This window comes from Selaginella moellendorffii, unplaced genomic scaffold, assembly GCF_000143415.4.
Source record: "Selaginella moellendorffii unplaced genomic scaffold, v1.0 SELMOscaffold_9, whole genome shotgun sequence".
NCBI lineage: Eukaryota > Viridiplantae > Streptophyta > Lycopodiopsida > Selaginellales > Selaginellaceae > Selaginella > Selaginella moellendorffii.
The window spans coordinates 1,856,654-1,873,401 of NW_003314270.1; the positions used below are offsets into that span (position 1 = coordinate 1,856,654).

Consider the following 16,748-nt stretch of genomic DNA (forward strand, 5'->3'; position numbering starts at 1 on the left):
ATGATGTGGCCGCCAGTATGGCCCAAAAAGTGTTTTTCAAAATGGGCCGTACGGTATGGTGTTTAAATATTTACTGGGAATTCACATGTATAGTACTACTTGCGCTAGAACAGTTTTTTCCCTCCTTTGCGCCAGAATAATTTGCGCGGCGAGCGAGCGAGCGAGGGTTTCTTGCGAGGCGCCGCGACGAGTCGACGAGGCGCTGCTGCGGCGCCGCCTAGATCCGGTATGTTGTGCTCCCGGGGCTGATCAAGCGGCTCTCTCTTGGCGCTCGGGTAGCTAGAATCTACATTCTTGAGCGATGTGTTCCTCCGGCTTCTTCGTCTCCCTCCTCTCCGCCCTCGCAATGCTGTTCGCCGGCTTGTTCTTGTCGCTCCACGGCGCCTACGCGGCTCAGCCAAGATTCACCGTCGTGTGATTCGCGTTTGGCTGGATAGCGCCCCGGCAATGGCCGCATTCTCGCAGCCGGGCCGTGATCTCCAGGACAGGGACGTCAAGAAGCGAGTGAATCCCATCTACGACGAAGACGAGGAATTCTACCAGTCGGAGTCCTCTGCGAATCTGTCCAGTGACTTCTATGACGATTTGTCGCGGCCGGGGAAGATGGACACCATTTACGAGTCATTCGAGGAGTTTGTGGATTCGTCCGACGAGAGAAGCAACGGGGCCAGCTCCACGGATTGCACGAGTAGCTCCGCGCGTGTCTCAGCGGACTCTCCCACCAGCATTTTGCGACGCAGTGTGAGGGCCTGGTCAGTACGTAGTGTTTTCACTTGTTTTTCTGGGCGTTTTATTGAGCTTTCCACATGCAGGTGTGATGCTACAGGTTTGCCCACCACCGTTCACGTTGAGATAAAGGAGCGGAGCTTTGGACTACACAAGGTGGGTGATTTGTTCTTTTCGTAGGACTCTTTTTTGCCTCGAAAGCAACCGATTTTTGTTTTGTGTCGGTCTTTGTAGTTTCCTTTGACATCCAGAAGTGGCTTATTCAAGCGCTTGCTCTCGGACCAAACTTATGTGAAGCTGGGTGACGACTTTCCAGGGGGCTCCGAGGTTTTCGAGCTGATCGCAAGCTTTTGTTACGGCTCGACTATCCACATCGACGTGTCAAATGTTGCGGTTCTGCGGTGCTGTGCCGAGTTGTTGGAGATGACGGAGGAATACCGGAAGGGAAATCTGTCTGGGAGGACTGAAGACTACTTGACTCAGGTGGTGTTTAAGAGCTGGGTGGATACATTGTCGGTTCTTCAGCAATGCGCGAAGCTAGTGCCGGCGAGGGAAGCATTTCAGATTATTAGCCGGGGTATTGACTCTCTGGCAGCTGCCGTTTGCAAGGGCCTTCGACAGGAACGGGTCTCTGTAACGTCAGAGAATGACAGGTGCTCCATGGTCAAGGACATACTCGAGCTGCCAGTTACTTTCTTTGATAGGCTGGTCAATGGGCTTAGGAAGCAGGGGCTGGACGAGAAGCCGGTTAGCCAGCTGATTTTGGACTACATCAAAAGATGGGTTTTGGGAACGAAAGAGGGGACCGATGTTAAAGATGGTGATGTTCACCTTATCGAAGCGACCGTGAGACTGCTGCCTTTGGAGAGATTTCTGGTACCGATCAAAGTTCTATTGTCTTTGCACGGGTGCGCGTTTGCATGGAATGCGAGCAAGGACTGCAGGTTACAGCTAGAAGCCAGGATTGTTTCCCAGCTCGAGCTGGCCACTGTCGACGACTTTCTCATGTCATTGAGAACGTCCAAGAACAGCAGAGCTCACATGGACAGCATGCGGCAGATTGTGTCGGAATTCATGTCGCAGCAGGAAATTCTACTCGACGGTTCGGAAATGCTTCTCACTGAGCGGGAGTTGAGAAGTGCATCTTCGTACAGCTTCTTGGCCGTCTCAGCAGTCGTGAAGGTTTGGGACGAGTACCTCGCGGAGATTGCAAGCGACCCCGAAGTAGGCCCCAGGACATTTGTGGAACTTACAGAAGCTGTTCCGTCAAACATACGTCCCAATCATGATCTTCTTTACAGGGCCATCCACGCCTACTTTCAGGTAACGGTTTCTCTTCCTCTTTGCAATGCTGATGCTCTCGTTTTTCTTACAGTCACATCCGAGTCTGAGTCACGCAGACCGGGTAACCGTATGTCAAGGCCTGAATTGCCAAAAGCTGTCGCGAGAGATCTGCATGCATGCTGTTCAGAACGAGCTCATGCCCCTGCGGATGATAGTGCAAGCTATGTTTGTCCAACAGCTCGAGTCGAGAGGTGCCGAGCACCTGGACAATCCTCTCAGGCCGGTGGCCAATGTCGAAAGAAGGACTAACCCGAGCATCCCAAGCCAGGCCTTCGGACGTGAGGCCAGAGACGATGGCCTACCTCTGGGAGTTATCCTGCAAAGAGATGCGGCTTTCCGGGAGGCGGCATTCCTGAAGGATGATTTCGAGGCGACAAAGGCCAGGCTCAAGGAGCTAGAACAGGAACTGATGCGTATGAAGATGACCATGGACGTGGATCGTCCGGCCAGCAATGGCAACCATGGCGGCAGGCCCGCTTTCATGGACGGGAAAGGCAGGAAGAAGCTCGCGGGGAGCTGCATGTACCAGGTGTGGGGAGCTCAAACCAGCGGGATCAGGTTCGGGCAGCGCATCACAAAGACGTTTCAGAAGCTGGGATTGGGAAGCTTTTGGAAGCCTAGGCCGAGCGGGGCTGCGCAGCAGCGGACCAAGGATCACACCAGCGCGGGTGTAGCCGATTGTAAAGTCCGGCAATGGCAGGATGAACAGGATTATGGAAGGCAGCAACAACAGGAGCTGGAGGCTGGAACTCCGTTGCGAGCTAGCTCTTTCCGCAAGGTGGAAGGAGAGAGATCCAGCGGCGTTCTCCGCCGCCACGCCAGGCACCACTCCTTCTCTTGATCAAGAGATCTCTCACTATCTGTATCTTAATAGTATCGAAGTTCTGAGATTATTTGATAGTTGTTGACTGTTCGACTAGGTCTTTGACTAAAGGATATGCTGCACCGATTCTTTGCCCTATCCCACATGCCGGGGCGCAGAATGAGGGCACAAGAGCAGTATATAAGATAGGGCCTGAGGAAGAGATCCATACTTACCTGGACGGGGTCTATTGGTGATCATGAAGGCCAATGGCCTAGGTTCGGCTTTCCCATTGCACTACGGCTTGGCCGGCCTACCATCTTCCCAAAGTGGAGGAGTGGACGTCGTAATTTGTGGAAGTTGAGGGCTCGCGTACGCGCGGCCCTCTCCAAATTCTAAGGCCTATAAGTTGTAACTTCCAGTAGACCCCCAAGTTGTGACAATGCGGCTCGCTCCTCTCTCTGGAACCGTTGAGCAGGGTGTGTCCAATCGGCTCGGGCTGCCTCGTTGGCTGCTGCATCAACATCCCCGCCACTGGCGGCGCATACGCTCCAGAAGGTTTCGAGCCAAATTCTTGCTGGGATACCATGGAAAAGAATTTCTTGTTGCTTCTCTCGTTTCAGTGAAGCCTTGCTCTTGCTGGAGAGCGGTGCTAATCTCCACAGCCTGTGTGTGTATGTGAAGAGAGAGTAAAGATTTCGGAAACACGCCTTACCTTGCGAGCGCCTCCCGTCTCAGCCACAATGATGCCATGGACCATATTGAAACGAGAGCTCACTGATGTCCAGGTAGTCATTGTAGTCTCTGAGGGACGCGACACCAAGCATTGGCACCAAACAAGTTGTGTAATCTGGAACTCCTTCAAATGAAAAGATCATTCCAGGCCCTCCTCCAACTTATAAGGCTGGCTGGATTCAAGGCCACAGATTCATTGCGTCAATAAAACGAAAACATGTTAAACGGCACTAAACACTAAACTCTGATTCTTTGTTAGAGAAAAACATAGGGTCACTTACTGAATCAGTGACGATGGCCGGCCTCCAAATGGAGGGAGAAGTGGAAGAAAGAGCCCGAAGTTACCATGTGATCATGCAAGAAACACAAAAAGTGGATGCCCCTTGGCATGCTTTGTATCCTTCTTGTAAAATAGTTTCTTGATCACAAGACTATAGAACTTAGGAAAGAGAGAAACCACTTTCTTGCCTTTCAATCTAGTTGTTTAAGAGCCACGCAAACAAACTTTTGTTCGGTTGCTTCAATCCAGCTTTACAATTCTCCTGCTCATAGATTTTTCTTCTCTAGTTCCTTGTTTCAATCTTGTTTTTTCCTAAAAAATCCGCGGATCTGCTTTGGAATTCCTTGGTTGCCTGTTCGATCAAGGAAACCTCCTTGACAACCTCCTTGACAGGTGAATCTTATAGGTATTGTCCAAGGACTTTCCACACGCCCAGAACTCATCACGGCAAAGGTGAAAGGAAAGATCTAAAGCAAAGCATCTTGATCGACTGAAGCTGCTGTTCCTGCTCTTAACACACAACACTGCTTCTCTAAGATCCGATAGGTCAGTGCTTCTTCTTGTCCATACAAACTTTCACTTTGTTTGTTCTCCACAGATTTCGCTTGTTCTTAAGTCAGTGCGAGAGCATTGGCTGCAGTAAAAAGAGACTGCAAAAGTAGCCAAAGTTAGCATTTATCCTTAAGCTAATGTATGACTTATTTTGAACTCATGGCCTTTGATCATCTGCTCAAACTTCCCGACTTGCTGCTCTTGACTGCAGATCAAAGAGGAGCTGCCACTGCTCGTTCTGATTCTTCTTGCCAAGGACCACCGTAAGCTCTTGCAGAAGCGAGAAACACTACGGAGCCAGCCAACCTATACAGCACAGCGGCCGTTGTCCTCCAAGTCCTCCGAGTCCTCCAAAGGTCATCATTCTGGGCCATCTGAGTGACATAGCTTTTAGCCAACCCAGACATCCTCTAACCAAGTAGCCCTTGAATTCAGGACCATCGGCAGCTGATTTTATGAGAAGGAACTCATTCTTTTACCGACTTCTGACCCACTCATAAAAAAATGCTCCCTTTTTTATCAACACTGTATAACTAGAAAGATTTCCTTACAGATCACACTACCTCCAGTTCCATTTTGCTCTGTAAGGGAAAGATCAGACACCAAAAGCAAGGACACGAGAGAAAAGAAAGCATACCAAAGGACCTCCACTTCTTGCGTTTCTTGCAAGATTGCAGGATCTACAGGCATGGTAATTTCAGGCTCTTCCGGTTCTTCCACTTCTCCCTCGAGGAAGAGCTTCTTCCTCTCGGCCTCTTGCGCCGCCTTGACCGTGGCATCCTGCTCGGCCTTGAGCTTCTTCATCTCTAGCTCCCGCTGTTGTCGCTCAAACCATGTATCGGCATCGGCCCAAACTGCAAAGATAGAATTCCAAATCAACAAGGTAAGACAAATAGCAAAGAAAAATCAAAGAGACAAGAAGAAAAGTAATAGTTTAGAGAAAGAACTGACAAACAAAATATCTAGTGGACGAAAGGCAAGAGAAGTAAAACAACTGACTTCGTTTAGGAATGAAGAACTAAAAGAAAAGAAATCTTCAGCAAATCCATATACTCTATGAAGATGAAATCTAACGCAAAAAAAAAAAAAAAAAAACGAGGAAGAAGGGAAATGGAAGAGAAAACTCACTTGGTTGAGATGCCCAGCCCTGTTCTCTTCCCTTGATCTTCATGGGCTGCGGGTAATTCACCGTCAACAGTTTGTGAAAGAGCTCCGAGTTGTGCATGTTGTCCATGGCATCGTCCCTTGATCCAGGGGCATTGTCACGTCCTTGATGTCCCCAAACGGAATGAAACCCCGTGGAGAACCCCCTCGTTCACATTCTCGTTGTCCCAAAATCTTGGAAGAAACAATGCGATCAAACACACACTAACAGTCGCGCTACCGGCGCCGTCATAGGATTCGGCGCCGCTATTCTCCAAGAAACTTTAGGGTTCGAATGAATGTCAATAAACGACCATTCGACACTGCCGCCTAGTGACGTGGAACACCATGCTGACGACATAAGCCTAGAAGGGCCACGTCGATGCCACTGCAAGCTTTTTTCTCAGAATAAACGCAACGTTGTGAATGCTCGCGGCATATGCCCAAAATGGGCTCTTGAAAACTCTCAATTCTTGTTTCATACAATGCCACACAAGAACCTCACGATGCTCTCTGCATATTCACAGTGCTCCCAGGCAAAGAATCTGTTTGACAGCATGGACTCTCTTGACAGGAACGCAATGCTTGGCGCTTACTCCAACCACAGAATGTCCCAAGAGGCGCTCTCCCTGTTTCACGAGATGCTCCTCACAGTGCCATCACGATGACCGCCACCCTGGTCGCCACAAGTCAACGGGGGAGCCCCGGCAGCGCCAGCGCCCGGTGAAGGTCAGCGGAATTTGACTTTGGTCTGACCGACTACAGCTGCATGGTCAACGCCATGGGGCAGTGTGGCCACATCCACGACTACACATGCCATACGAGCCGGATGGCATGAGTAGCTATCCGCCATCTCTCGCCATGGATCACATTCTACACATGCCATACGAGCCGGACACGCTACTGTGGACGAGTTTCGTTCGGGCAGCATCGGGGAAAGAAGTAGCGAGAGATGGACTTGACTTACACGAGCTGGAGACTTTCTCCGTTTTGCTCTACAACTTCCATACGTCGCCTTGTTACTTTCGTTCGTAGGCGAGGATTCAAAGTTCAGGAATGTTTTTGTTTCACCGGGAGGGAACGAGATTCTCGTTCAAACGAAACAGCGTGTTTTTGACGGATGATTTTTCAAAAAATTTCCGAAGGGTAACCGTGTATAAAAGTCATTAATGAAGCTGGGGTATCTCCAAGTGAGAAGAAGCAATCCCATTGGAACGGGAAGAGCAAAAGCTGCGATCCCATTGGAACTGGAAGTCCAGCAAAAGTTGGAGAGAGCAAGCGATTCCATTTGAACAGGAAGAACAAACGTTGTCCAGAGTTGGAGGAGATCAAAGCAAAAGCACTCGGAAGTGTCGGATCATGGAAACTCGTCTGATCTTCCAGCTGCTGCTGCTGCTGCTGCTGCTGCTCCTGGCTGGAGAGATCCACCAGGAACATGTTGGAGCTTCCGCTGCTTCTCTCGTTTCTTCTGCTGATGAAGCAGGAGCACGGCATCATCGTAATCTCTTGCAGGATTTCACGGTCCAGCTCTCGCAGGCTTACAATCTCGAGATCCCGGTAGCGACAACAGTGCTCAAAGGAAAGAGCTCGCCTATACACCCGGCAGTGAATAAAGAAATTATACTCCCAGCAGTGATCAAACGGAGGAGCTCGCCTATCCAGCCAGGACCAAAACACATTAGTGCATTCGAAAATGGATCTCCTCCAAGCATTGACACCAAACAAGCTGTGAGATCTGGAACTCCTTCAAATGAAAAGATCGTTCCAGGCCCTCGTCCAACTCGTAACACATTTGCAGGCCGGCTGGATTCAGTGCCATCGTCGCCGATTCACTGCACAAAACCATGTTAAACGCATGATCAACCAAATAAATAAACTCTGATTCTTGACCACAAGACTGAGAGAGAGAGAGAGAGAGAGAGAGCGAGAGAGAGAACAGTTTCAGAATCAAGAAACTATTTTTTATGTAACGAACAAATCAGATGGTCACTTATGGCGCTGCTCAATCGCCACCCTGAAAATGTGCTATGAGTCCGAAGCTACCATGCCTGTAGATACGGTGAGAAACACAAGAAATGGATCTTTTCTCTCGTGTCCTTGCTTCTTATAAAATAGTTTCTTGATCACGAGAAGGAAAGATTTCAATTGATTTCTTTAAGAGCCATTTGCTTCAATCCAGTTTTATAAATTCCTATCCCGCTCATAGAGTTTTGTTCTCTAGTTCCTTGTTTCAATCTTCAAGCTTTTTCCTCAAAAAACCGGGAATCACTGCCTTTGGAATTCCGTTCGATCGAGGAAACCTCCTTAGACAACCTCCTTGACTGGTGAATCTTCAGGAAATTGCCCGAGGACTTTAGACGTGCCTAGAACTATACCTTGTATATAAAATAACTCTCAAGGAAGAGCTCATCCCCGCAAAGGTTGGAAGAAAAGATAGTTCTAAAGCAAAGCGAAGGTAATGGCTCTTGATTGACTGAAGCTGCCGCTGCTGCTCTTGTTCACATCAACACACAGCACTGCTTCTCTAAGATCCAATAGATCAGAGTTTGCTTTTTCTCTTCCATACAAACTTTCACATTGTCTGTTCTCCATAGATTTCTGCTGTTCAGTGGCTGAAGCAGAAGGAGCTAGTCAACCTATACATCCACAACTGCCATATTATATACATATTGCGTGGCACTTGGTCTATTACCAACAAAACAAAATACAAAATTTTGCTTGGTATAGTTTGATGCTTGGACCATTAAATGAAGTTTAGGTAGTGTTACATTCTGTTGGTGAAGAAATTCATTGATGGTGGTGCCAAAATTGAGCTAGGGTTTCGTAAAGGACCACGCCACTTTCATATATTTGAATAAAAATTATTTTTACAAATATTGTGGTACTTTTTTAACTTCTGGCCGGGGGTTCGAACCGCGCGCGGGGTGCTCAGATATGGCATCCGCCCGAGCCAATTACATCATATTAAAAGAGTTATGAAGATCGTGGCATTCGACCACTCTTGGGCAAGATACTTGCAGCAACAGTATCAATTGTTGTAAAGGTCACATTAAGTTCTTGCTACTCCTTGGAGAGCTTTGCTCAAATACAAAAGAGAAGATGAGTTTCTCACCCGACGACACTCTTCCCTCGTCTCGGTGATCATGACCATTTGACTAGGTCGTTGACTGAAGGATATGCTGCACCGATTCTTTGCCCTATCCCACATGCTGGGGAATGGAATGAGGACACAAGAGCAGTATATAAGCCAGGGCCTGGGAAGAGAGCCATACTTACCTGGTGTTATGAAGGCCAATGGCCTACCTTCGGCTTTCCCATCGCACATAGGCTTGGCTGGCCTATCATCCCAAAGTGGAGGACTGGACGTTGTAATTTGTGGAAGTTGAGGGCTCGCGTGCTCGCGGCCCTCTCCAAATGTTAAGCCCTAAGATGGGTGATTCTTTCATCTCTTGTCTTTTTGAATTGTTGCTCTCCTCTCTTAGGAAATCAGTCCAGGGGTTTTCGCATTGTCTAGAGGAGCACGAGTTCAGCAGTGAAAGACAAGATATTCACCAAACTGAACGGAATGATTGACTGGGTGCATGGGAATGTAGATATCGGAATGACACCAATATGAACGAGGACAAGGTAGAAAACACATAGAATACAAATGGGAGGTTTGTGGAACTGGCCGGGTTGGCCCAAAACCAAGGAAATGTTTTTTTCTCATCTACAAGGAATATCTCTTCCACTTGTGGGCATCAAACCATGTAGACAAGGTGAAAGGCGAGGAGCACGAGTTTACATTAAGGAGTTTCGAGTGTCTCTGAATAACATCCTGGGTTGATCAGCTTGTGCATGCCGCATGTCAACTTGGGATTACCATGCTTATACGAATGTTGTGAGGGACGTACTTGCTGCTTTGAATCTTGTCCATTGGTGGACAATGTCCGATAAAAAATTGCTACTTGCCCATGGCAAAATGATACTTGCACGACAATCTTGGAGAAGAATCTTGAATCTCTGATTTGCATCTGTTGACCGCTCTTGCTCTCGGAATTGTCTTGTCAATGTGCTCTTGGAGATGGGGAAGCAGAAAACGGGGGACCGAAATGGACTCGACTCCATAATAGTATCTAAGTACCAATATTATTGAAAGCCGGTCTAGCTCAGCTGGTAGAGCGCAAGGCTCTTAACCTTGTGGTCGTGGGTTCGAGCCCTACGGCCGGCGAAGGGGCTCCTGCAAGTGATAAAAATCATTTAGCCATCTCTTAAAAAAATGGGGATGCATTTTGCGAGTGATGAAAATCGTTTAGCGCTGAGAACCTGCTTCAGGTGAGGCGGATATTCTGCGACGCGGCATACCGGGTGATCTTCGAGGCCTACGTGCATTTGGAGGACGCCAGGCCGATGTTCTCGTCTCTCCCTCGGGCAAAGTCGTGGTGGTGGATCCAGATGATGGCGGCCTACGCCGGCTATGGCAAGGTGGCGGAGGCGAGCGAGATCTACAACTGGATGCCGCAGCATGCTATTGCCACCCTCGGATTCCATCGCTGCCAAGTCTTCTTGCCGAGTGCATCAAGGCCGTCAACTTGATGCCCGAGACGACACGGTGAGTAGAGGGTACGGAGGCCGTACAGCATTCGACAATTTGATCTGTCTGTTGAAGCATGCAACATGGTGTAGGCCCGGAACGGGCATCTGGTTGAGGCAAAGGAGCTGTTCGATGCGATGCTGGTGAGGAGCACCCTCACCTGGACGTCAATCATGGACGCGTGCACCATGCGGTTCTTACCGCATTCTCGGCTCCAGTGCCTGGAGAATGGGGCTCAGCGTGGAGCACTACTGCGCTGCTCACACTGCTGACGAGGAACAAACCCTACGAGATAATGCGATACCGTTCGTGGCCAGGCCACCGGCACTCCTTGACGTTCCGTTGACGGAAGCGACGGGTGTAAGATCCGAGCGCCGCATGGACTAAAGCGGTCAAGATGTTGACCGTTTGACAGGTTAGGTCTTTGACCAAAGGATATGCTGCACCGATTCTTTGCCCTATCCCACATGCCGGGGCATGGATGAGGACACAAGAGCAGTATATAATCCGGGGCCTGGGGAAGAGCTCCATACTTACCTGGACGGGGTCTATTGGTGATCATGAAGGCCAATGGCCTAGGTTCGGCCTTCCCATCGCACTACGGCTTGGCCGGCCTACCATCTTCCCAAAGTGGAGGAGTGGACGTCGTAATTTGTGGAAGTTGAGGGCTCGCGTACGCGCGGCCCTCTCCAAATTCTAAGCCCTAAGATGGATGATTCTTTCATCTCTTGTCTTCTCGAATTATTGCTCTCCTTAGAAAAATCATCCATCACCTGTCAAGAACACTCCCCCCTGCGATGGCGGCTCGCTCCTCTCGAATCCTCTGCGGATCGTCGGCATGCCACCGTTGAGCAGGCTGTGTCCAATCGGCTCGGGCTGCCTCGTTTGGCTGCTGCATCAACATCCCCGCCACAGGCGGTGCATGCGATCCAGAAGGTTTCGATCCAAATTCTCGCTGGGATACCATGGAAGAGAATTTCTTGTTACCTCGTTTCAGTGAAGCCTTGCTCTTGCTGGAGAGCGGTGCTAATCTCCACAGCCTGTGTGTGTGTGAAGAGAATTGTCCTCGCGCTTGGTTGTAGCTGCACAATCGATTGAGAAAAATGGCAATGCTTACATGCTCGCGATGTGTATGCTTCTTGGGTTTAATTGGATGCTTCTTGGGATTTTGGAAGCCGTCTCGTAGACAACCTCCCAGTGCTTCTTGGTTTTAAAGGGCTGCCCGCGAGAGCGCCCGATTTCTTACAAGGGAACTGGGTCTCCTTTATATACTGATCAAACTGCAGATGTTTACTCTCCGGCATGTGGGATAGGTTGAAGTGGGTTAGAATATTCGTTTGTCCCTTCAATTATCCACCTTTTGTCTTCTCGTATACATCACATTGTATTGATTGAATAAGCCTTCCTTTACGCAACCTTTATTTCCTCCATTTTAATCTTTGCATTTGTGATGGTTTAGGAGGCCCGCTCAAGGGAGTTCTGCAAAGTAAGCAGCGTCAACCCAAGGCCAGCCTATAAACCCTCCAAAAATAGCTCACGCACGGAGGCGTGGCAACGGGCATTGACCCATTGCTTTGTTTTCCTTACTCATTAGTTTAAGGCAAGTTGTCCGTTTCTTCCTCGCCAGCTTATATACGCTGCTAAATGTCCGATTCCAATCCCCGGCAAGTGGGATATCTTTGCCCTCGCAGCATATGCTCGAATCTAGGCTATCGTGAGCTTGGAATATTTACCGGCATATACTTTAAAACTTTGCGATGTGGTGTGGCGCTTTTATGTACACACGAGGCCCAGCCATGGCTGAGAGCTTCTTTGCGAATGGAACTGCGATGCCGAGGAACACTACTGCCGGCACTGGCTCCCCCTTCCTCCAGGGGACTCCAAAGGTACGCTACAAAACTAAAACTCCACTACTCGAGCAAGCGTCGTCTTCCATGCCTGAAAACTTCGGAGGATTTTACAACGAGTTCTTCGACGCTGGCGTCCGCTGCAAATGCAAGGATAGAAAACGAGTTAGATCGAGAGGAACAAGAACAGACGGCACTGCTCGAGGCTCTCAAGCAGTGGAAGACTCAAGTTGCTTGGACGAAGTTTGAGACAATGACGAAGAAGCTGGGTGTCTTACCGGATAGAGTGTGTGTGAGCAGGCTTGTAGCACAGCTCTGCCACCAAGGGACGGCGGCCAGTGTGTCCAAGGCACAGCAGATAATGGTGGAGCTCCGGCAGAAGAGGAAAGTGTCCGAGCTCGTCGACTGCGATGCAATGGGATTGTTAGTGATGGCGTCGGCGAGAGTTGGGACCGCTCACTACTCGCTGGGAGTACTAAGGACGATGCTGGAGCTGGGATATCACCCACCTGTAAAAGTTTGGAGCGCAGTGGTGTCGAAGCTCGGGAAAAACGTTGATGACGCTCAGCTCGCTCTCAAAGTTTTTGACGAGGTTTGCCAGTGCGTTGTGGAGCAAGGAATGATCCAGCTGCACAGAAAGATGGAAGTTGATGGGAAGTTTGTCGACGAGAAGCTTACCAAGAGTGATGAAGACAAAGCTCTGATCGCTGTCGATGAGACAAAGCTAGCGAGACGTAGCGACGAAAATACGTTTGGTACTAGTTCTGGCTACTCTGAAAAGAAAGAAGCCACTTCAACACTCCTCGTAGTGACTGCTGAAAGGGAAGAAATCGACGACTTAGAATCAGAGCAAAGTGAAAAACTCACAAACATACAACTCAAGGAGGAAAGGCAAGCACTTAAGAGGATGAAACCTGACACGGGAGCTTTCAACGCAGCACTCAACGCCTGCGCAAACATCGGCAACTTGGAGCGAGCAGAGCAACTCTGGGAACTCATGCCAGCATTCGGAGTAAAAGCAAACACGCTCACCTTCAACGTCATGATCAAGCTGTACGCTCGAGTCGAGAAGCTGGACAAGCTCGAACAAATCCTCCACACAATGGCCGACGCAGACGTCGATCCGGACGCCACCACCTTCAACTCTTTGGTGGCTGCCTTCGTCGGCCTCGGCGAGCTCAGCCTAGCCGAGTCGATCGTCCAGAGTTTGCGAGGAGAAGGCGAGCACCAAAAGAGAGTCCCAGCGCTGCTGCCAAAGCTCCGAGAGCACAGCGCCAAGTTCCAGCCCGACGTGAGAACGTACACCACCCTGATGAAAGGCTACGTCCAGCATAACCGGGTGAGCGACGCCATGCAGCTTCTAGTGGCGATGCAGCAGGAGAAGACCTCGGCGGCGATGCCAAACGAGGTGACTTTCACCACTGCCATCCGAGCCTGCGCCAAGATGGGACTGCTAGACGAGGCCCGGGTGATCCTCCAGGAGATGGCGACGCAGAAAGTAGCCGCCAACGTCGTCACTTACAACACACTCCTCCAGGGAGTGTGCGTCTTCCCGATCACGGACATGAAGCGAGCGCTCGAGATCGTCGAGGACATGAAGGAGGCCGGAGTGGAGCTCGACGTTGTCTCGTACAACACCCTGATCAATGGATATCTCGAGGCCGGAGACAACGAGCAAGCGCTGGCCGTCTTCACGAGGATGAGAGAGGCCAAAGTTCCGGCCTCCAAGGTGACGTATGGAACTCTGATGAAGGCCTTTGCTCGGAGCGGCCGGACGGAGCTCGTCGTCAAGGTTTTCACGCAGATGGCGCTGGACCCGAGAGTCCGAGTCGACGTCGTTGCTTGGAACACGCTGATCGATGCATACGCGAGAGCTGGCCTGGAGCAGGACGCGACGAGAGCGCTGGAAGACATGAAGAGCCGCGGCTTCTCTCCCACCAACGCGACTTACAACACGCTTGTCAAAACTTACGGGCGATCCCGGAACTTCGGACAGCTGATCCTTCTCTGGAAAGAGATAAACGCTCGATCAGTGGAGGAAGACAGTGCTGCGGTGAGAGACAAACCTTTGGTGGTGGGAGCTCTCAAGCCGGACGCGGCGCTGCTCGACAGCCTCATCGACTCGTTCGTGCGAGGAGGATACTTTCAGCTCGCGCTCCAGGTGGTGGACTGCATGGATCGGCAGGGAATCCACTCGGGGCGAGCCAAGGCCAAGTACAAGCGATTGTACGTGGAACTTTACGCGAACCTCTACACCAGCAGGCACACATCCGAGAGGAGGAAGTCCAAGACGGCCGAGAGAAGACGCGCTGTGGAGGCGTTTAAGTTCTGGGTGGGACTTCCAAACAGTCTCTACAAATCGGAGTGGAGACCTTTCGAGTGAGAAAAAAATCGTAACTTGACAAGCTTACTTGGAAATCTTTGACGAGGCAACGAAGAAAATTAGAAATCGCGCATGGAAAGCTTTGCAACTTGGAAAATCTCACCATCAGCTTGTTCTCGGACAGCGCTAGACGATCTAGCACCGATCCTTGAGTGCTACATTGTACCTGGTTGATCTTGGAGCGCCCGATCGATCGCCGCGCCCATTTCTCCACACAAAAAAACCCTCCACAATGTGAGGAGGTTTTAGGGCTCCACAAGAATGAAAAAGATTATCGTGTGCTTGTGCGTCGGAGCCGGGGCCGCGTGCTTGCTCGCCCTGAGGAAGCTCGTCTCGATTAGCGCAGTGGACGCATCAGGTGTGATTCTTTCTTCGATTTCTCGCATTCTCTCATCATCGGCGCTGATCGATCGACCGCTTTAGCCGAGATTATCTACGTCGTCGCGAAATCCAAGGAGCTTGTTCCTCCTGGAAAGCCCAAGCTCCCTGAGAAGGCTGCTCTCGTCGCGTTGATCCCTCCAGGAAAGCCAGCCGCTGGCTCCTTTCGCGTCGCGGATTTTGTGAGTCGATTGAGCGCCACTATCTATGGCAGGCTCTTATACTATGGACCGCGCATGCCTTCTACACAGACATTCCTTTCTCAGTGAGTTTATTACTCGCGTTTTTCACTTGGTTCATCGAAAACTTACTGTCGTTCTCTTGTCCAGGAACGCTCATTCACTCCCGATTGGAACCGTGTGTATTTCCGACGTCCAGTACCAAGGAAAAGGTAGCGAGGCTTTTGGTCTCTTCTTCTTCAATCTTTGGCTTTGTGTTTCTCCAATCCTTGGACAGGTCGAGCAGGAAATTCTTGGGTGTCTCCGGACGGATGTTTGATGTTTTCGTTTACGTTGCAAATGGAGAATGGACGAACAGTGCCTTTTGTCCAGTACGTTGTCTGCCTGGCCGTTGTACAGGGAATTGAAGCGGCTGCTCGAGCTAAAGTAAGGCCAGTTCACATCTGTTTTCTAAAAAATCTAAAGTTTTACTGTACCTGATGTTTGTTCTTTAGAATGCGACGATTCCGGACGTAAGGATCAAATGGCCCAATGATCTGTATAGTGGCAACTTAAAAATTGGAGGAGTCTTGTGCTCGTCAACTTATAGCTCGAAAACTTTCTACATCGTTGCTGGTAATTTTCTTTTTCTGTTGTTTTTTTTTTTTTTTCTGGACTTCTACATGGCTAAACTCGCTGGTCAAAACTACAGGGGTTGGCCTCAACGTGGACAATGACGAGCCAACGACGTGTTTAAACTCCGTCTTAGCCCGATTGGATTCGAAAGCGACTCCATTTGCGAGAGAAGAGCTGCTCGCTACGATTTTGGAGAGCTTTGAGAAACTGTTTACGACGTTCACAACGCAAGGCAAGTCTCTGTTTACATTTCTCGCTCTCTACTAGAATTCATGCTTTGCATTGTGAACAGGATTTAGTGCATTGGAACTCATGTACTACGAAAAGTGGATGCACAGGCAAGTTTTTTCTTTTAAGAAAATGTTCTAGCCGCTATCACCATTTCTTATAATTTGTGATTCTCAGTGGACAGAAGGTGATTTTAGAAGACGACAGAGTTTCGGTAGTGATCGAGGTAAGAACCCCGGCTTTTCTTTAGATACTATTCTTACGGATCATCAACAGGGTTTGACTCCGGCTGGTTTCCTCCTCGCCTCGGACGATGCTTTCAACAAGTACGAGCTTCATCCAGACGGCAACAGGTACCTCTTCCTCTACAAAAACCTCTTGCACAAATCATTCACTCATCTCCCTTCGCAGCTTGGATTTCTTCAAGGGACTCGTTCGAAGGAAGCTCCCTGGCTCAGCGCAATAAAAAGTCATGACAATGTTTTTGGATTTAAAGGCGGATCGTCAGCACGTCCAAGCCACGATTCTCCAAACTGTGTAGGAGGATCAAACTTTCGAGCAGGTCGGTTGGAAACTTTAGAACACACTCGGGGCTCCACCGGTTGGAGATTCGTTTCCTGTGTAGCAGGAATTTGATACAACAAAAAAAAATGGTGGAGTTTTTGCGTCTTGGAGAATGTGTATATATAACAACATGGACAAATCTAGACAGCCGTGGTAACGACAATGCGGAGATTGAGTGATTATTCGTTGGGCAAGACGATGGAGCCTAATGGCAGCACACGGGCGCTACTAAGAATCTCGCTGGGTTTGCGCTTATGCCAGAGGGCAACGCGCAACGAAACAAAGAGCAGGGAAGAGAGCAAGAGCGAGAGAGAGAGAGAGAGAGAGAGAGGGGAAGCGTGGTTGCATAGTAGTCCCGGCATTTTGACAAGTGCGAATCAAGACAATCCAAAAGATGTT

General features: G+C 49.6%; 3 protein-coding genes, 4 non-coding genes and 2 pseudogenes across 7 annotated transcripts; 7 read left to right on the plus strand and 2 right to left on the minus strand.

The window, feature by feature from the left end:
• The first annotated feature begins 120 nt into the window (after positions 1-120).
• Positions 121-2,973, plus strand: LOC9633105 (BTB/POZ domain-containing protein At5g48130). The gene is made up of 4 exons (XM_024672574.1): positions 121-752; positions 813-882; positions 961-2,049; positions 2,102-2,973. The coding sequence occupies exons 1-4, from the start codon at positions 448-450 to the stop codon at positions 2,909-2,911; spliced, it is 2,274 nt and encodes a 757-aa protein (XP_024528342.1). The 5' UTR covers positions 121-447; the 3' UTR covers positions 2,912-2,973.
• Positions 2,974-3,100: 127 nt separating this feature from the next.
• LOC112345691 lies at positions 3,101-3,261 on the plus strand. The gene has a single exon (XR_002992126.1). It is a non-coding gene; the product is annotated as a U1 spliceosomal RNA (small nuclear RNA).
• Positions 3,262-4,936: 1,675 nt separating this feature from the next.
• On the minus strand, positions 4,937-6,435 carry LOC9633106 (annotated as a pseudogene).
• Positions 6,436-8,850: 2,415 nt separating this feature from the next.
• Positions 8,851-8,993, plus strand: LOC112345696 (annotated as a pseudogene).
• A 726-nt stretch (positions 8,994-9,719) lies between these two features.
• TRNAK-CUU lies at positions 9,720-9,792 on the plus strand. Its single transcript has one exon. It is a non-coding gene; the product is annotated as a tRNA-Lys (tRNA).
• Positions 9,793-10,684: 892 nt separating this feature from the next.
• LOC112345695 lies at positions 10,685-10,845 on the plus strand. The gene has a single exon (XR_002992130.1). It is a non-coding gene; the product is annotated as a U1 spliceosomal RNA (small nuclear RNA).
• Positions 10,846-11,607: 762 nt separating this feature from the next.
• LOC112345697 lies at positions 11,608-11,759 on the minus strand. The gene has a single exon (XR_002992131.1). It is a non-coding gene; the product is annotated as a U12 minor spliceosomal RNA (small nuclear RNA).
• Positions 11,760-11,894: 135 nt separating this feature from the next.
• Positions 11,895-14,458, plus strand: LOC9633107 (pentatricopeptide repeat-containing protein At3g09650, chloroplastic). The gene has a single exon (XM_024672570.1). It carries the CDS (start codon positions 11,974-11,976, stop codon positions 14,383-14,385), a length of 2,412 nt encoding a protein of 803 aa, XP_024528338.1. The 5' UTR covers positions 11,895-11,973; the 3' UTR covers positions 14,386-14,458.
• A 119-nt stretch (positions 14,459-14,577) lies between these two features.
• On the plus strand, positions 14,578-16,462 carry LOC9633108 (biotin--protein ligase 2). Its single transcript, XM_024672595.1, has 10 exons — positions 14,578-14,743; positions 14,809-15,028; positions 15,093-15,154; positions 15,220-15,368; positions 15,437-15,557; positions 15,634-15,789; positions 15,850-15,895; positions 15,963-16,011; positions 16,062-16,138; positions 16,197-16,462. Exons 1-10 carry the CDS (start codon positions 14,647-14,649, stop codon positions 16,249-16,251), a joined length of 1,032 nt encoding a protein of 343 aa, XP_024528363.1. The 5' UTR covers positions 14,578-14,646; the 3' UTR covers positions 16,252-16,462.
• The last annotated feature ends 286 nt before the right edge of the window (positions 16,463-16,748 follow it).

Coding starts and splice junctions, on each gene's coding strand:
- LOC9633105 (XM_024672574.1), top strand. CDS start 448: ATGGCCGCATTCTCGCAGCCGGGCCGTGATCTCCAGGACAGGGACGTC. Junction 753..812: donor CGACGCAGTGTGAGGGCCTG/GTCAGTACGTAG, acceptor TTCCACATGCAG/GTGTGATGCTACAGGTTTGC. Junction 2,050..2,101: donor CCATCCACGCCTACTTTCAG/GTAACGGTTTCT, acceptor TTTTTCTTACAG/TCACATCCGAGTCTGAGTCA.
- LOC9633108 (XM_024672595.1), top strand. CDS start 14,647: ATGAAAAAGATTATCGTGTGCTTGTGCGTCGGAGCCGGGGCCGCGTGC. Junction 15,029..15,092: donor ACACAGACATTCCTTTCTCA/GTGAGTTTATTA, acceptor TCTCTTGTCCAG/GAACGCTCATTCACTCCCGA. Junction 16,012..16,061: donor GAGTTTCGGTAGTGATCGAG/GTAAGAACCCCG, acceptor GATCATCAACAG/GGTTTGACTCCGGCTGGTTT.
- LOC9633107 (XM_024672570.1), top strand. CDS start 11,974: ATGGAACTGCGATGCCGAGGAACACTACTGCCGGCACTGGCTCCCCCT.